The sequence below is a fragment of the Hypanus sabinus genome, chromosome 2 (genome assembly GCF_030144855.1).
Source record: "Hypanus sabinus isolate sHypSab1 chromosome 2, sHypSab1.hap1, whole genome shotgun sequence".
Taxonomy (NCBI): Eukaryota; Metazoa; Chordata; class Chondrichthyes; order Myliobatiformes; family Dasyatidae; genus Hypanus; species Hypanus sabinus.
The window spans coordinates 110,470,346-110,490,117 of record NC_082707.1 but is presented as its reverse complement, the minus strand read 5'-3'; the positions used below and the strand labels follow the sequence as shown (position 1 = coordinate 110,490,117).

Here is a 19,772-nt window from a genome sequence, read left to right as displayed (position 1 = left end):
ATCCAGACAGCTTCCGGGTCATTCTGTTTTGCACCCTCTCTAAAACCTTCACATCCTTCCTGTAATAGGGTGGCCAGATGTGAATGTAATACTCCAAATGGAGTCTACAGAGTGTTATAAATTAGTAGCACAAGTTCCCATCTCTTGAACTCAATACCCAAACAAATAAAGGCAAGCATGCCATATACCTTATTTACTATCCCATCAACTAGTCTACCACATTCAGGGAACAATGGACTCATACCCCAAGATCTCTCTGAATATCAGCACTATTAAGGATGCTGCCATTTCTGCCCCTTTAGAGTTGACTCTCAGTGTGCAACAGCTCTCTTGACCAGATAAAACTCTATTGGCCAATTCTGAAAACATTTATTATCCTGCATATCCTTTGGCATTTCAAAAAGCTTCTCAGTCTAACCTCTGAAATCTTCAACTGACTCCCAGCCTCATCATCTCCTTAATGAAGCAAACTGAGGAGCTTGGATGTCTTTGCCCTCTCAGCTCATTCAAAGGAAATGATTTCTCTGCAGTATAAATTCCTTTCAATAAACATCTTAAATGATCACAGAATATTGTTACATCCGTAGCCCCCTCCTTTGTGAGAATCGCCAGATCGCTGTTGGGTTGGGTCAAGGGGCCCAGGAAAGGGGAAAAGAGTCGTGCAGGCTGGCTCGTTACCCCGGCGTGTAAAGCTACGGGACATGGCCATTGTCTCCGGAAGACCAAGTTGTGTATTGAGTACTGTACTATTCATTGAAGCCCCTCAATGGGCTGGTTGAGTGGGCTGGTTGAGGGATTGCATCATCTCAACCTGATTGACATCGGAGACCCCGTGAGGAAGTATAAAAGAGAGTCTGGGGAACAACCCCTTCAGACGCACCAGAAGAAACATTAAGCGACCACGTAACAGCAGGAAGTCATCTGAAGGAAGCCACGTGCGTTTGATTCCGTGGCTGGAATCGGTGGCTGGAACCACGGAAAACAGCTTTTAGCTAACAACGGGGAAGCCCGCTCCCCTGACTCAACGGATTGGCATCATAAAAGACCTGGGGCAAGTTTAAACTGCATCACTTTTAAACCCAACAACGCTGCAGCTTGGACGAACTGATAGTGACTGTTATCTTTCCATCGGACAATACATTAACCCCTAGACAACGATAGTTATTTCTTATTGATTATTATTATACCTGCGCTTAGATTTAGTATTGACGACGTATATTATCTGTATGTTTGCATTAATCTTATTTTTGTGCCCTTTATCAATAAATACTTTAAAAAATAGTACCATCTGACTTCAATGGACCTCTCTATCTTTGCTGGTAAGTGATCCAGTTACGGGAATTCATAACAATATTAAATATTTTAAAAATATTTAAAGTTCTGAATATTAAAAGAAACTGCACAGTGAGCATGTAGGGTCCATCAGCCTTTTCAGAGAAAAGCTGAATTAAGTTTCTACCATGGATCTGCACTTCAAAAAGTGGACAATTAGTTCTAGCAGTCCAAGTAATCAAAGTTCTGACATTTCCAAATTACTTATCCAGAGATCTATATTTGTATCTAACTATAAGCTAAACACTAAGTGGTTCTCAAACATATTCAGCAGTGAATCAGAGAAAATCTTTTTTTTTTAAACTTAATGCACCCTGTTCTTCAATATTTAGCTGTTTATCCAAGCATCTTCAGATGGCCAGCTTTAAGTGCTTACCTGAGAGTGATGCAAATCCTTGTTGCCTGACAGGAAGTCAGAAATTCTTGAGGGGTGAAGCATTGGAATAAACGGGTGGCTTTATTGCAATGTCTAAATTTTAAATTATGAGTATGGAGAGAAGGAACTGGAGGAATGTGAAGCTATGTCACAATACAAGCCAGCACCTTCATTCAGTACATGAGCAAAGGAGAGATTAGGCAAGAAAAAGAAAAATCTGATTCCTGAAACAATAGAGACCATTTGGGCCATTGTGACCAAGTTACAACTTTGAAGGAGATTAGTTTAATTTCCAGATTAAATTGTGCAGCTTTCTTCTGGAATATCTCTTAGTTTCTACAATTAAGAACTGGAATAATTTAAGACTGAGGTGTAGCTTACCAGCATTTGATTGCAACTCAGAGCAATAGAACTGTGATGAAGCTTGTAAGAAGGCAATGGGACACTGGAGATGATACCAAGTAAGCTCATTTTTCAAGCTCCTTAGAAAGTCACACAATATACGAATGAACAGAAGCAGACAATATGGCCCTTAGATTCTGCTCTGCTATTCAAAGTAGATTTATTATCAAAGTACGTATATGTCACCATGTACAACCCTGAAATTCATTTTCTGGTGGGCATTCACAGTAAATACAGAAAACACAATACAATCAATGAAAAACTGCATACAAAGATGGACAAACAACCAATGTGCAAAAGACAACAAATTGTCCACATACATAAAGAAAAATCAAAATAATAAGAAGTAAATACTGAGAACATGAGTTGTAGTCCTTGAAACTGAGTTCATAAGTTGTGGAATCAGCTCAGTGTTGGAGTGAGTGAAGTTAGCAACAATGGTTCAGGAGTCTAATAGTTGAGGGGTAATAAGTGTTTCTGAACCTGGTGGTGTGGGTCCTGAGGCTCCAGTACCTTCTTCCTGATGCAGCAGCGAGAAAAAAAAAGCAAAGCATGTCCTGTATGGTGGAGTGGGGGATCCTTGATGATAAATGCAGCTTTCCTGTGAGATCACTCCATTTAGGTTTGCTCAGTAGTGGGAAGGGCTTTACCCATGATGGACTGGGCAGTCTCCACTACTTTTTGTTGACTTTCCTCTTCAAGGGCATTGAAGTTTTCATACCAGGCCATGATACAACCAATCAGTATACTCTGATCACCATGCATCTACAAAAGTTTATAGAGGCTTGTCAAAGTTTTAAATGGCATGCCAAATCTTTGCAAACTTCTGAGAAACTAGAGGCACTGCCGTGTTTTCTTTGTAATGGCACTTATCTACAAGACCCAGAACACTTCCTCTGAAATGATAACACTGAGGAATTTAAAGTGGCTGACACTCTCCACCTTTGATTTCCTAATAGGCACTCGCTCAGGGACCTCCGATTTCCTCCTCCTGTAGTCAGTAAACAGTTCTCTGGCTTTGCTAATGTTGAGTTGTGTTGTTGTTGTGGCACCACTCATTCCAGATTTTCAATCTTCCTCCTGTGTCCTGCTTTGTCAACATCTTTGATTCAGCCAACAGTGGTGCTGTTAGCAAAAGGTAATTATGGCATTGGAGCTGTGCTACAATCAAGAGCACCCTGATGTACGCATCTTCACTGCCTGGATGTTCCATGATTGAGTGAAGAGCCTATGAAATGGTATCTCCTGTTGACCTGTTGTGACGGTAGGCAAAAAAGTGCAGATCCAAGTCACCCGTCAGACAGGAGTTGATATATTTCATCGTCCTCCTCTAAAAGCATTTCTCAGTGCTTTACTGTAAGTGCTACTAGACAACTGTCAATGAGGCAGGTTACCACACTCTTCTTCAAGTTCAGTTTTCGTCATTCAATTGTACACATGTAAACCATTTCTCTGGACCAAGATGCACAACACAAAGTAATGTTACCATAAATAATAAGATGCATTATGACACAAGTTAAAAAGTAAACAGTATGTGATGAGACCTGGGTGTTGGCAGGAAGTTCAGTAGTCTTACAGCCTGAGGAAAGCAGCTGTTTCTCATCCTAACATTTTCTGTCCTAATGCTACAATATCTCCTGGCTAATGGTGGAGTGGGGAGGAGGGGGTCAAAGAGATTGTTGGACGGATGAGAGGGATTATTGACATTGCTAAGGGTCCTGGTGTCTTGGATGGGTAGAAGAGAAACCTCCTCAGCAACCCTCACAATCCCCCGATGCTTTGCAATTCCTGTATCATAAGTTTCTTTTTTCTGTAATTTATTTTTTTCTTGAAGTTCATCAAACATTTCCATAAGATGTATTTCAAATATTGTACATATATAATCATATAGTCATATGGTACATTAAGTTTCATTGCTTCAAGATTGTATATTTACTAATTGCTAATAAAGGACTGAACAAAGGATTCAACTTTTGGAACAATCATTATTGGAGCTGAGGGCATGTGATACAAGTATAACAAATCTGTGGGGTTGCTGGCAGTGGCAATTTGGTTTGGTTAGAATTGGCCACTACAGTGACCTTTCTGCCGATAAATCCAATATCCAATTACAGAGTGGGGTATTGAGACTCAGTGAGGACAATTTACCCACCAGCTTCTGACTGATGACTGTATTAAACACCAAGTTGTAAATTAGTAAACAGTTTGCTGGCATGTGAGGCACCATTTTCCAGGTGGGATAGGATGGAGTGGAATGCTGGGATGAAGGCATCACCAGTGGACCAATTTGTGTGATAAGTGAACTGGAAAGGGTCCAGTGTAGCAGGAAGATGGTACTAGTATGACTGATGCAGACAGATAACTCAACACTTCTGAAGCAAGAGGTTAAAGATATCAGTAAATGCTTCAGCAGTTAATCAGCACAGGTCTTCAGTACTCAGCCAGATACTTTCTGTGTGTTCACCACCCTGAACGATGCTCTCACGTTGATCTCGGAGACTGAAATCACAAGATCGTTGGGAGCTGTGGGAGTTTGTGAAGGTGCCTCCATATTTTGCCGGTCAAAGCGAGCATAAAAGATTGTGAAAGATTGGAGATAAAAAAAGGTCCAGGTGACAATGCAGTCCTAAGACTGGCCATCACCAAGATTGGCTCTGTCATAGACACATTACTTAGAATTGTCCAGATCATGGCTGATTCTATATCTCAGTTCTATTTTCCTGAACTATCCTTATATCCCTTGATTCTCACAATATCCAGAAATCTATCCATGAATAAACTCAATGTCTGAGCCTCCACAGATCTCCAGGACAGAAAATTCCAATGATTCACCACTCCAAAGGAATGTCTCCCTATCTCACTCTTTTATGTCCTACCCCTTACTCTGAGATTATCATTTCTACTTTTTAGGATCCTCAGCCAGGGAACACATTCTTCCTACATCCATTCATCAAGCCCAGTAAAAATATATTGCAGTAAGAATCCCCCTTCTACACTCTGGAGAATAATGGCTTAACCATCATTCAGCAAACCCACCATCCTGGGGAACAGTCTGGTGAAGTTTTGCTGTGCTGTCCCATCACAAGCACATTCTTTTATTTAAGTAGGAGACCAAAAATCTGCAGAATACTACGGATTATAGGCTCACCAAGATCCTGCACCATGTAAAATCAACTAAGCTCCTCATCAACCATCCCCTTTCAGTGTGGATTCTGTCCATCCAAAGTCAATGGACTGCACAACTCCAAATGCAGGGAGCAGCACAAGCTACTAAAGATGACCTTCTCCAAAGATCTAAGTAAACTTATTATCAAAGCCATATACTACAGAGATTCTAACTAATGTATCTACAACAGAACCAGTTGTAAGGCTGCATTATCACCCAGACATCTCTTTGTCCCCAACCTCTCCAGCTACATTGCTGCATTTTGCCTCCAACATTCCACAAGAATGGAGCTGATCTATAGAACTAATTGGAAACTTCTGAGCTATGGTGACTAGACTGAGGTGCACTGTCAACTCATTACTCTGTCCACAAGACAAGATACTAATGGGTACTAAGCTGTACCCTGACAAAAAAAAGATTTATGGAGCAGCCTAGAAAATGCAGACCATTTCCCTCATCTGGGAAATCACTTTTCAACTAAACCAAACAATAATGAAATTCACAACTACCTTGGATGAAACAACACAGCTTTTGGTGTTTTGAAGGAAGTGTCTGAAGGTTGAGACCTCAATTCCTGCTTGGAACTTGGAATCTACTGGGTCACGGTGATCCCTGCACTCCAGAAACTTCACCTACTACCCCGAATACTGCCTCTGCAAAATCTTCTAAAGAATACGCAAACACTGTCAGCAGTATCCTCAGGCTAATATCCCTAATTACGCTCCATTGGGCAAGCCAGAACATTTGCATGCCAAACACCAAACTCCTAAAGCACTCAGTAAAAGGAAAAAATTAGCAGGCAGAGAAAAAGATTCAAAGATGGGAGTTCAAAAGAAAATGCACCAACTCAACTCCAAGGAATTGTCTTATGGAATGCCTGGCCCATAAACACTCAAAAAAGCATTCAGGATGACTGAGAACCTTGAGAGCACAAAGAATCCCAGCGTAAACAGCAGAGGAACGGACCATTTCACAATCTACACACATGCCCATTGGCCACTACCTTCTCCACTTGGATAGTGTCTGTGGTCTCTTTAGCCACCTTATCACCCAAAGAATTGGAGAAGGAGCAAGTCATACTCAGTCCAGGACTATCTTAAAGATTTTTGCACAAACATATTTATGCTCAAATCTTCTCACAAGTAAGACAAACATACCGTTTGCTTTGGTAATCACTTACAGCACCTGCATGTTGGTTTTCTGTGATGTGTATACAAGTACACCCAGATTTCCTTTGAACATCAACATTATCCAATCACTCCTATTTAAAAGATACTGTTTTTCAGTCTGAGAAACCAAAGTGGATGGCTTCACATTTTTCCAAAATGTATTCCATCAACCAAATCCTTCCTCACTCAATCTGTAGCCCCTTAAGATTTATATCCTCCTCCCTACTTACAATCCCACTTAGTTTTAATTCTTCAGGAAAAATGTGACACTTGATCTCTTTAACGAAACTGCTGAAATATACTGTGAATAGCCAAAAACTAATCTCTGCTTTTCCTCACCAATCACAGTCTGTCGATCTTTCTGTCTCTTAACTAATTTTCAATCCATGCCAATACACTTACCCCGGGTTCCACGTGTTTGAACTTTGTTAACCAGACCTTACAGGAAGTCTTCGGAAGATCTAAATACAGCAAGCTCATCCACAAGTCCCCTTGTATATATATCATATATCAGAACGGGAATGAGAAGTGAAATTAAAATGGGTGGCTGCTGGGAGATCCTGTTTTATCTAATGGATGGAGGGTAGGTGTATATATTCTACCATGCACATCATCAGTGTTGAATTCTAATAGGTTAACAAATCTATGTGACTGGTAGAATAGACGACAATTTCCTTTTCATAAATACACGTCAATTTTACAGACTCCCAGTATTTTTTTCTAGCTTACCCTTTATTACATATTCCTGCATTTTCTTGACTACTGCTCTCCCTCTTTCTTGCTTAAATAATGAGGCTATCCCCTCTGGTCTTAGACTCTGCCACCAGAGGAAACATCCTCTCCACTTCCACTCTATCAAGACCTTCACCATTCAATAGGTTTCAATTAGGTCACCCCTCATTCTTCTGAATTCTAGTGAATATAGGCCCAGAGCCATCAAACACTATTCTTATGACAAGCCATTCAATCCTGGAATCTTCTAAAGTGCATGACCACACATTTCCCAAGACTATGTTCCATCAGCCATTTCTTTGCCCATTCTCCTTATCTGTCTAAGTCCTTCTGTAGCCTACTTCCTCAAAACTACCAGCCCCTCCACCTATCTTTATATCATCTGAAAACTTTGCAACAAGCTCCGGAGCTGATTATCTATTATGTGTGAAGCGGGGTGCCGTGCGCAATCATAATCGATTGAAAACAGACGTGGGAGCACGGAGAAACATCGGGAAATCTCCAAGATGACCCTCTTTGCTGCTGCTGCTGCTGTGAGGTCCGGGACTCTGCTGGGAAGAACAGGCCCCCAGTCCTCGGGGTCGCATTGCCGATGGCCGTTGTTAGGGCCATCTTAATACGCTCGGCAGAGGATGGTGCTCGAAGAAGCTGTGCCGGAGAGGATGGTTGTCGGCTCGGAGGTTCGACGGACTCGGAGTCCGCTGCGGTCAGGTCGCTTTCGGTGTGTGCTGCATCTGCGAGGCTGGGTTCGACGGAGCTTTAGTTGTGTGCTGCGTCTGCGAGGCTAAGTCGGGCGGTGCCGTGCAAGTCCATAGCGGGGGTATTCCCTTCTGCCGCCGGCGTGGGATGGCGAGTCTGTCGGGACCTTGGGGACTTGTGGAAACTGTGTGGTGATTTCTTTTGAACTTATAGTCCTTTAACATCTTTGGACTATTTTACTGTGCCCATAGTCTTTTTTTTTAATCAATTATGCTATTGTTTGCACTGTTGTAACTATGTGGTTTTGTGCAGGTCTTGTAGCTTTAGTTTTTGGTCTTGTTTGTCTGGTGGATTTGGAGCTCCTTTCCAGGGAACGCGCTAAGAAGGTAGCGCGATATTAATACTCAGCAGTCTCTCCGGACTCTGGATCGGGGATTGCCAAACGTTATGTGGATTTTCTAGTTTAGTCTGTTTTGTCATACGCTTTTGTGATATCATTCTGGGGGAACGTTGTCTCATTTTTTAACTGCATTGTATTTGTGGTTTCTAAATGACAATAAACTGAATCTGAATCAAAGCCATCAATTCCATCACCCAAGTCATTGGCATACAACTAAAAAAACTCAACACAGACCCCTGTGGAACATCACTAGTCACCGACAGCCAGTCAGAAAAGGCTCCTTTTATTTCTACTCTTTAGCTCCTGCCAATCAGCCACTGCTTTATCCATGCTACAATCTTTCCTGTAATACCATGGGCTCATAGAATGTTAAGCCGCCACATGTGTGGCACCTTGTCAGGTTTTCAAATTCTGGACCTTTACTGCACTGAGGAACTCATTGTGATCTGTCATATGCTATCTACATAAAGTTCAATGACGACATTTATTTTTACTCTGTAGTGAGAGCCACTGGGCTTGAGCTCACCAATTTTCCACATGGTAGAGGTCAGGTTTTCTGCATCCTGAGCAGGGTGACCACATTTGACCATAGCAATGCTGATCTATGAGATCCTTCCTTGATCCCATCCTGAATGATAATAGGAAAGGGTTTACCTATTATTCTCAAACTGGACACACTCCCCTTCAGCCATTTCCCAACTTACTACTTTGTCCTGACCCAGTCCCCAGTCACCTTCTACTTCTACCCACAACCCCTACTCCTTGGGCTTTATGCAGGCAGAATCGCCTCAGTTCATAGGATATCTTGCCCACACTGCTCTGGGGTCATCCATTTGGGGGGGGGGGGGTAGAGAGAAGGAGTGGGAGCCAGTAAAACTGGGGGTTTCAGTGGTGTGTGCACCAAAGGCAAATGGAGCCAAGATGGAAGGGGGTGTGGAGGTAGGGGAAACTGGAGTGGCAAGTCAGAGATCACAAGGGCTGCAGTGAGGTGGGGTTAAAGAAAAATGCCCAGATCGAAGGGGCATCCAGGGATGGATATCAGAGATATCCAGGGGCTGGAGTGAGGAAGGGTCAAATGCAGCAGGGATTTCTATTTGCAAAAATAAATAAGGAGTTGCTAAACATCAGTCTAGTATCAGAATACCCTTTTAGAGTTGACAATGTCCAGGGGCTATTGTAATCATTAAAGTGGCCAAAGTACATGCTGGTTTCATTACTGTCTTGTGCTCTATTTTATCCATTTGGAAAGATGGTCAAAAATGGCCCTAGTCCCCATTATCTGGGGAAGACGAACAACTCGGCTTTACTGATTATACTGAACAGTACAATTCCCGAGTCCACCAGATCCTGCAAAGTGTCGGTGACCCAGACATGCAATTGGAACCACAGTACTTTAAATCTGCAGCCTGAAAAATGTTAACTCATGTATGTCTATGGTGATCGATGCCTGTTTTAAATCAGGTGCATTCCCATACGACGAAGAGGATACTTGAGTATTAACTTGTTTCTGGCAAATGACATGGCTTTCAGCATCTTTTCAAGTCTAGCGTACAGTTAGGCTGAAGTGATGTTCCACATCAAGTCCAATACAACACATAATATCAGCCACCAAAAGTAATACTTTCCTTCTATCAAAATGTGCTAGTTAAATACTTGTTAGTATCTACCTCAGTGAGGCAGCCATTAATGTCAATATGTTGTTCACACCTACAGAGGAACAGGTGTGAACGTTGTATCCGCTCTCCTTACATAATGTATGTTAGAAATGGCATCTAGTCAGCCAAATCATTTCATTGGCACTCCTTCCATTCTCCCCTCGGGCGTTCAGATACTGCACTGACAACTGAAAGTGGCAGCCTTCTCTGTTCAACCCTAATCAGCTACATTTCACAAATACTTTCACATGTCCAAAGTAGAGGGAATGAGAAATATTTAAAGAAACACCAAAGGCATCAAATTCGTTTCTATGTGATAGCTTTCCACTGGTGTGTTCCACTAGGATATTAGCCCACTGAATTTGCAGTACATCATTTTCACAAGTGAAGGATTAATGTGGTTGACTCACTAAAAGAACTGTTGAGAAGTAGTCCCTCCTTCTGGAATTGCTTAACGCATGTGGTCACTTTAATGTGTCATTCCACATTAGTTCTACCGGATTAAAATAATTTTCTAATTTACAGACCAACTGGCTGAGGAATGGCAGATGAAGCTTGATTCAGATAAATGTGAGGTATTACATTGTGATATGACAAAGCAGATAAATGGTAGGGCCCTGGAGAGTGCTGCACAGCAGAGGCGCCCAGGTATGAAGATAGTGGCAGCACAGTTAGACGGGTTGGTGAAGGCATTTAACAGCTTTCCTTCATTGGTTAGACCAGAGGTCGGCAACCTGCGGCTCCAGAGCCACATGCGGCTCTTTGATCTCTGTGATGCGGCTCCCCGTGGTTTGTTAGCTTTTGAAATGTAATTCGAAATTTGAAGATTATGGTGATCTTGTACAATATGAAAACTTTGCGGAGACACCGTTTCCTGGCACATCCGAACCGGCTCACAATTAGCTACCGTTCCGACTAAGGGAGATAGCCTACGGGGGTTTGTGAGTACGTGTCTTTTGGAGCATCCGCGCCCACGGGGACGGGTTGAGGGAGGCTTTAAAGCAAGGCTGTTTAGTTCGAATAAAGTTACCTTTGACTGCAGTCTTTATTTTAGCGCTGCGTGTAGCGCTACACCGCTACAATGTGTTTTTTATCGCTATTAATATACATCACCACTGCCAATGCCTGACGCCCGCCAGTGCGCGATTTCTTTTAATTTTTCGATCCAAGGTAGGCTAACTACGGAGTAACCTTCAACCCAACGTCTTTTTTTCGGAGTTCAAAATGTTTTTGTTGCATGCAGAAATGTAATTTCGTTTTCTCTGCAGGAGTTCATCAATTTCATAAATGCAACACATTATAGTTTGTTTATACATAGCATAAAGGCAAAAAAAACCCGTTGTATGCAGTGTTATTTCATTTTGTGGCTCCCAGTGTTTTCTTTTCTGTGGGAAATGGGTCCATATTGGCTCTTTCAGTGGTAAACGTTGCCGACCCCTGGGTTAGACTATTGAATACAAGAGTTAGGATCTCATGTTACAGCCATGCAAGATATTGGTAAGCTACATTTGGAGAACTATGTACAGTTCTTGTCACCTTGTAATAGGAATGATATTGTAGCGGTGTGCTACACGCAGCGCTAAAATTACGACACGGAGTCGGTAACTGCAGTCGAAGGAAAAAACTTTATTCGAAAACTTCAGCCTCACTTTTAAGCCTCTGTCAACCGGCCCCCCATGGCGCAGAGGCTCCAAAGCTCTGTGCTCGCAAACCCCCGTAGGCTATCTAATTGTGAGTCGGTTCGGATACGCCAGGAAATGGGTCGCCACAATATCATCAAACTGCAAAGGTACAAAAATGATTTATGAGGATATTACTGGGATAAGAGGGTTTATATTTCCGAGTAGGCTAGGACCAGTGTCCCTGAAGCATAGGATGCTGAAGGATGACCTCGTGTAGAGGGTTACAAAATCATAATGGGCATAGACAAGGTGAATAGCACAGTCCTTTCCTCAAGGCAGGGGAGTCGAAAGCTTGAGGGCACAGATTAAAGCAAGATAACTGAGGAGTAATCTTTTCACGCAGAGGTGGTGTATATATGGAAGGAGCTGACAGAGGAAGTGATAGAGTACATTTATGACAGTTTAAAAGACATTTGCATATGAATAAACAAATTTGTATATGAATATATATATATATACATTTGTATATGAATAGGAAAAGTTTAACTGACCAGTTGGGCACAAGGGCTTGTTTCTGTGCTGGATAATCCCATGACTTAATGCTTGACTGGCCTTGAATGCTGGCAACATTTGAATTCACAACTTCCAGCCAATTACAAAACTACACCACAGTGTAGGCCATCTGGCCCATGATGTGCCAATCTCTTAATTTACTTTAAGATCAAACCAACCCCTTCTTCCCACTTAGTTCTCCATTTTTCTTTCATCCAAGTGTCGACTTAAGTGTTTCTTAAATGCCCTGAATGTATCGACCTCTACCACCATCTCTGGCAGAGCATTCCAAACACTCACCACTCTGTGTGAAAGAGAAACTGATTATCTCCCCTATACTTTCCTCAAACCACCTCAAAATTGTGCCCCCTAGTATTAGCCATTTCCACCCTGTGAAAAAGTCTCTGGCTATCCACTCCAGTTATGCTTATCATCTTGTACATCCCAGTCTAGTCAACTCTCATTCTTCTTCACTTCAAAAAGCCCTAGCTCACTCAACCTATCCACATAAAAAGGTTTCTTCTGCACCCTCTCTAAAGTTTCTACACCCTTCCTATGTTGTTGTTGTTATTCGTCCTTCAGAGTCAAAGATGACCACGACTTCAGTCAGGAGGAGGGTTTGTGACTGTGGGTCCGGAGGTGACTGGTGAGGCCAATCCGGGCCCTGAAAGCTCACCCACATGTGGGACACATGGGGGTAGGTGCTGCAGTGGAAGTGGAGGTAGCTCGAGCCTTTAGTGTGGTGCATTTCCTCTGAGCCTCTGCGGTGCGTCTGATTTCTGCTGCATACACTCCTTTAGTGGTCCTGCTCCACCAGGTTGGGCGGTCCAGAGCAAGCAATTCCCAGCTACTGGGATTGATGTTGAGGTCTTTTGAGGGACACTTTGAGGCAGTCTTTGAAACGTTTCTTCTGCCCTCCAACTGAGTGCTTGCCCTGGCTCAGCTCTCCATACAGCAGCTGTTCTGGTAGTCGACTGTCAGACATCTTGACGATATGGCCAGCCCATCCGGCTTGGGCTTTCTGTAGGTGGGTGCAGACACTGTGGGTGCTAACCCACTCCAGGACCTCCGTGTCTGGGACTTTGTCCTGCCATTGTACGTGGGGAAGTCTGCAGAGGCAGCTCAAGTGGAAGTGGTTGAGCTGTTTAGCGTGTCTGCTGTAGACAGTCCAGGTCTCGCTGGCATAGAGGAAGGTGGTGAGAACCACTGCTCGGTAGACCTTCAGCTTGGTGGTAAGGCTGAGTCCTCTCCGCTCCCATACATTCTCACGGAGTCTCCCAAAGGCGGCACTGGCTTTGGCAATTCTGTTGCTGATCTCTGCATCTATGTTCACCGCTCGTGATAGAGTACTGCCCAGATAAGTAAAGCTGTCAACTGCCAGTAGCTACTACCCCTTTACTGTGATGTGTGGTTCCTGGTAGGGCTTTCCAGGTGCGGGCTGGTACATAACTTCGGTCTTTTTGGTGCTGATTGGACTTACAATCAGCACCCTTCCTATAATGAGGTGACCAGAACTGACATAATATCCCAAGTATGGTCTAACCAGGGCTTTATGGAACCACATTATCTCATGGCTCTTGAACTCAGCCAACACACCTATCAATTTGCCCATAACTTCGAGGAATCTATGGATGTAGTCCCCAAGATCCCTCTGCTCCTCCACATTGCTAAAATCATGCCATTAACCCTGTATTCTGCCTTCAGTGTTGACCTTCCAAAGCGAATCACTTCACACATCTTCGGCTTGAACTTCATTTGCCACTTCTCAGTCCAGCTCTGCACCTGTCAATGTCCCGTTGCAACCTACGACGACCTTCTACACTACCCACACCACCAACCTTTGTGTCATCTGCAAATTTATTAACCCACCCTTCCACTTCTTCATCCAAGTCATTTATAAAATTCACAAAGGTTAGCGGTCTCAGAACAGATCTCTGTAGAAAACTACGGGTCACCGACTTCCAAGGAGAATACGCTCCATCTTGACCACTCTCCGTCACAAGGCCAAGTTCCCCTGGACCCCAAAACTCTTGACTTTCTGAATGAGCCTACCATGGTTGAATGCCATTTAAAATCCATACACACATTTACTGCTCTACCTTCAGCAATCTGTTTTGTCACATTCTCAAAAAAATTCAATCAGGCTCATAAGGCATGACCTGCCCCTCACAGCCTATTCATAATCGGACATGCTTCTCATAAATCCCGTCTATGAGAATTCTCTCAGAGTTTCCCCTCTCACTAGTCAAAAATTCCTAGGGATCCTTACTCCCTTTTTTGAACAAAGGAATAACATTTACCTTCCTCCAATAACCTGATACCACTACTGTGGCCAATGAGAACATAAAGATCATCACCACCTGTGCAGTAATCTCTTCCATCGCTCCAAGCAGTAATTTGGGGTATATCCCTTATAGCCACAGGAACTTGTCTATTCTAATGTTTTTCAAAAGTTTCAAAACATCCACTTTCCTAACATTGATATGTCTCACAACATCAGCCTGCTTTACAAATGTTTATGTCCCTCTCACTGGTAAACATGAAAGGAAAGTATTCATTCAGGATGTCTCCTAGCTTCTCCAACTCCAGGCACACATTTCCTCTTCTATCCATGATCAGTCCTACCATCACTCTAGTCACCTTCCTGTTCTTCACCTTGGCGTTTTCCTTAATCCTACTTGCCCCTTTCGAGCTCTCCTTAAGTCCATTCTTCAGCTCCTTCATGGCTACCTTGTAATTTTCTAAAGCCCTGTCTGATTCTTGCTTCCTAAACCTTAATCATCCTCTTCCTAAATCTTTCTTTCTCTTTATGGTGTTATCACAGAGCTACAACATAACCAATAAAGTGAAACTAAGTGGACATATCTTTCAAAGGTCTGCACAGGTACAATGGACCAAATGGTCTCTTAATGCCATATGATTTTGTTTCTTCCATTTTTTTTGCCAATATTCTCTAGGCCTCAGAAGTTATTGATCTTTACTGCAACAGTCATTAGAATGAGGGAAGAACAAGAATGTTTAAATCTGAACTTGAGCTACACGAGCATTTAGATTTATCAGTTCCCAAGCTGTCATAATGCCAAAATGTCAGTTAAAGACACATCCAAACTAAGAACTACCAGGATGAAGAACATCTGCTTATTCAGGTTGGTGGGGGGTGCAGTGGGAAATGCCTGCTTCTTCTGCACAACAGTGACACTGTCACACTGTCCCATATACATTGTGTGGGTCCATTCAGTGTTTGTTACCCTGTTGTTGGATGTATTCCTGTGTCATGGCCTGCGTTTAATTATACACTAAATAGAAATCACTGCAAAGCAAACCAGATATACAGCACTTTAAACCATTTGAATAATGACTGTTGAAATCCAGCTCACCTACTGAATGCGAATTTAGTTTTTCTCTCTGAAAATGCTGACGCAGCCATTGCATTCCCAGTTAAAATGTAAAACACTTTCCACTTAAAATGTAAAACAAAATTTTAAAACTAGCTTGTATTCCCTGGAGTACAAAAGATTGGGGAATAATGTAATTGAGATGATAATCAAAGGAGCTAACAATGCAGGTGATAAGAAACTATTTCTTCTGGTAAGTAAATGTAGAACAGGAGGGCATCAAATCAACATTAAAACAAAGTCATTATGTAACTTCATGGAGAAACCTTTGAACAAACCACAATTGTTGCTGAAAGTAAAAATGTCAGTACTTTGTTTGATTGATTTATATTAGGTCTGATATTAAGGATTATGGAACTCAGACAGGCACAGATCAACAATGATCTATTGAATCAAAGGCACTGATTCAGAGGCAAATCATCTTAGTATTCCAAAATCAATCAAGTGAAATTTTAAAAGTCCTTACCTCATGATTCGCCGTATTCCAGGAGATGCTGAGATGATTGTGGAAGTAGTATAATGGCTAAACCAAATGGTTTGATTACTGTAGACTGCTTCAGAGGCTAGCTTTGATAATTCAGCCATCTTGTTCTGTGAAGAACATATATTCCTAAATTATAACTTGCTAAGCTCCTAACCAGATACACTTTCCAGCTACATGACTCCTCATCCCAGCCCTTTAGAGCAGACTGTATCCTTAAACTGGAATTTGTAAGATGCAGTTGACTGCATTGCAGTGATACGTGCTTTGGCTTGCAAGCTGATGCCCACACAGCAAAGAGAAGGAATATATATTTGTAGTTGACAATTGCAGGATGCCCAAAAGGACTGCATCTAGTGTATGACTGCAGTTGTACAGTCACTGATAAAATACTGAGAAATGTATAAGCCAATACTGGCACACCAAAGTTCAAAAAAAGCAATAAAATCACTTTGCTTCCGGTATCCAAAGAATAAATGTTGATTCCAACTGAATAAACCCTTTGCTTTTATTTGATTCCTGCCTTTCAAGCATGCACATTTGGCTGGGAGGAATGAGGGGTTTTTCCTTAAGAAATACAATACCTTCAATGGTAGAACACTGCAATAGAATTGGCAGTCTCAATTATATTCTTCAGTCATTTGGGACTCGAACACAGCACATTCCAGTTTAATCAATCTCACTTAAACAGATAAGTTCATCTTTGCAATATTAATGATTTTGAGAGCTTGCTGTGTCAAATCTCACACTTTCCAATGTTACAACAGGGACTACACTTCACAATGCTTCACTGGCTGTGAAGCACTTTGAGACATCTAAGACTGTGGACGGTACTAAATTTAAATTTTTTTTTATTTCATTCAATGCATGTTCTATTTATTCCTTCCTCATAATAAATAGGCTATTTTCATCATTAGTAGAATATCATTGTCAACTGCTGTAAATATACAAAGGGATGAATCAACACATGTGAGGTAGGCAGGCCTGCCAGATCAAATTGGGAAACTCCAGGGTCAAGGTCAGTAGGAGTGCCTGGGATGTAATGTAAGGTTTACAATAACAGCTACGTTTGGGATCTCTGAACTGCTGAAACGCAGCAGCTTGATTCCAGAAATATTAAGGAATGGTGGTGAAATAAAGATACTGATGAAGAGTAGGCATTGGATACAAAAGTAGTTACAAAGATGTGGAGAAATTACTTTAGTTGGAGGGTGGTAGATCTGTGGAATTTGTTGCCATGAGCGGCTGTGAAGGCAAAGTCATTGGGTGCATTTAAGGCAGAAATGGATAAGTTCTTGATTAGCCAGGGTATCAAAGGCTATGGGGAGAAGGCAGGTGAGTTGGGATGACTGGAAGAATTGGATCAGCCATGATTGAATAGCGGAACAGACTCGATAGGCCAAATGGCCTGCTTTTGCTACTATATCTTGAAGAACTTCTAAGACCAGCTGAAAGAACAAATGTATTTCCATATTTCTTCCTGGATCATTACCATCTTACTTGGGTCAGTTATTGCTGACTGATACTCAAAAGAATGAGAGGTACAACACAGCTTCCAGTGAAGCTGTCTGAGAATGTGAAGTCAAGTTTCAAAATCAGACGTTCCTACAGTCCTACCCAGGAGCTATGCAGTTGCATTTTGGTTTAACTCTCGGCAGAACAAAGTTGAGCACCTTACATTTTGGTTTAACTCTCGGCAGAACAAAGTTGAGCACCTTACATTTTGGTTTAACTCTCGGCAGAACAAAGTTGAGCACCTTACATTTTGGTTTAACTCTCGGCAGAACAAAGTTGAGCACCTTACATTTTGGTTTAACTCTCGGCAGAACAAAGTTGAGCACCTTACATTTTGGTTTAACTCTCGGCAGAACAAAGTTGAGCACCTTACTCGGTGCCTGAACACTCTTTAGGAAATTCGCCTCCTGACCTTCCAGTGGAATTTTCAAATAAGTGCCTGCTTTCCAACATAAAACTCTCCACATTGCCCTGACACAATTTCACCCATATACTGTATATCCACGTGTTTCTCACCTGATTCAACAACCCAAAGAAATTGAATGGTCTTTTGGGGCCAGGGCTTGGAGTGGCATCGACACAGATGAAGGAGTAATTTCCAAAATGAGTCTGATGTACATAATGGAAGGAACCTTCCCTTTTAAATGCTGAGTATTTCCTGTGGACAGAACAGTATAAAGCTGTTAGTTATGATATGTATTAATTATGTTTTTATAAAGTCAGTCCCAGGGAGTTTATTTTAATTGTTATACAAAATCATGTGTTAGTAATCATGAATTATATGAAACACTGCAGCCCACACATTTGTTACTGGTCCAATATACAGACCCCATTTCCAGAAAAGTTGGGATATTTTCCAAAATGCAATAAAAACAAAAATCTGTCATATGTTAATTCACGTGAACCTTCATTTAACTGACAAAAGTACAAAGAAAAGATTTTCAATAGTTTTACTGACCAACTTAATTGTATTTTGTAAATATATACAAATTTAGAATTTGATGGCTGCAACACACTCAACAAAAGTTGGGACAGAGGCATGTTTACCGTTGTGTTACATCACCTTTCCTTTTAATATCACTTTTTAATTGTTTTGGAACTGAGGATACTAATTGTAGTAGATTTGCAATTGGAAATTTTGTCCATTCTTGCTTGATATAAGACTTCAGCTGCTCAACAGTCCGTGGTCTCCATTGTCTGATCCTCCTCTTCATGATGCGCCATACACTTTCAATAGGAGATAGACCTGGACTGGCAGCAGGCCAGTCAAGCACACGCACTCTGTGTCTACAAAGCCACGCTGTTGTAGCCCGTGCAGAATGTGGTCTGGCATTGTCCTGCTGAAAGAAGCATGGACGTCCCGGGAAGAGATGTCACCTTGATGGCAACATATGTCTCTCTAAAATCCTAATATACGCCTCAGAGTCAATGGTACCTTCACATACATGCAACTCACCCATGCTGTGGGCACTGATGCACCCCCATACCATCACAGATGCTGGCTTTTGCACCTTTCACTGATAACAATCAAGATGGTCGTTTTCATCTTTGGCACGGAGAACTTGACGTTTTTTCCGAAAACTAGTTGAAATGTGGACTCATCTGACCACAGCACATGGTTCCACAGTCTTTCGGTCCATCTGAGATGAGCTTGGGCCCAGAGAACACGCCGGCGTTTCTGCATTGAGTTGATGTATGGCTTCCTCCTTGTGTAATACAGTTTCAAGTTGCATTTCTGGATGCAGCGACTGACTGTGTTAAGTGACAATGGTTTTCCGAAGTACTCCTGAGCCCAGGTGGCTATAATTGTCACATTAGCATGCCGCCTGAGGGCTTGAAGATCACGCACGTTCAACAGTGGTTTCCGATCTTGTCCTTTACTCACTGAGATGTCTCTGAATTCTCTGAAGCTTTTCACAATATTATATACTAGATGTTGAAAGACCTAAATTCTCTGCAATCTTGCATTGGGAAATGTTCCTTTTGAACTGACTAACAATTCTCGCACAAAGGGGTGAGCCATGACCCATCCTTGCTTGCAAAGACTGAGCCTTTGATGGATGCTACTTTTATACCCAGTCATGATACCTCACTTGCTACCAATTAGCCTGCTTAATGTGGAGTCTTCCAAACCGGTGTTATTTGAATATTCTGTGCACTTTTCAATCTTATTTTAACTCTGTCCCAACTTTTGTTGAGTGTGTTGCAGCCATCAAATTCTAAATTTGTGTATATTTACAAAATACAATTAAGTTGGTCAGTAAAACTATTGAAAA

The 19,772-nt window shown here is 42.0% G+C and overlaps 1 protein-coding gene across 3 annotated transcripts in view; it reads right to left on the bottom strand.

Annotated features, from left to right (window-relative positions):
- The window catches only part of tmem62 (transmembrane protein 62), a 91,901-nt gene that overhangs the window by 41,652 nt on the left and 30,477 nt on the right, over positions 1–19,772 (bottom strand). For all 3 annotated transcript variants that reach the window (XM_059951931.1, XM_059951939.1, XM_059951946.1), the window contains 2 exons: positions 18,013–18,154; positions 15,967–16,091 (listed from right to left, as the gene is read on the bottom strand). In XM_059951931.1, coding sequence (XP_059807914.1) covers positions 15,967–16,091; positions 18,013–18,154 — 267 coding nt within the window. The remainder of the gene's footprint in view (positions 1–15,966; positions 16,092–18,012; positions 18,155–19,772) is intronic.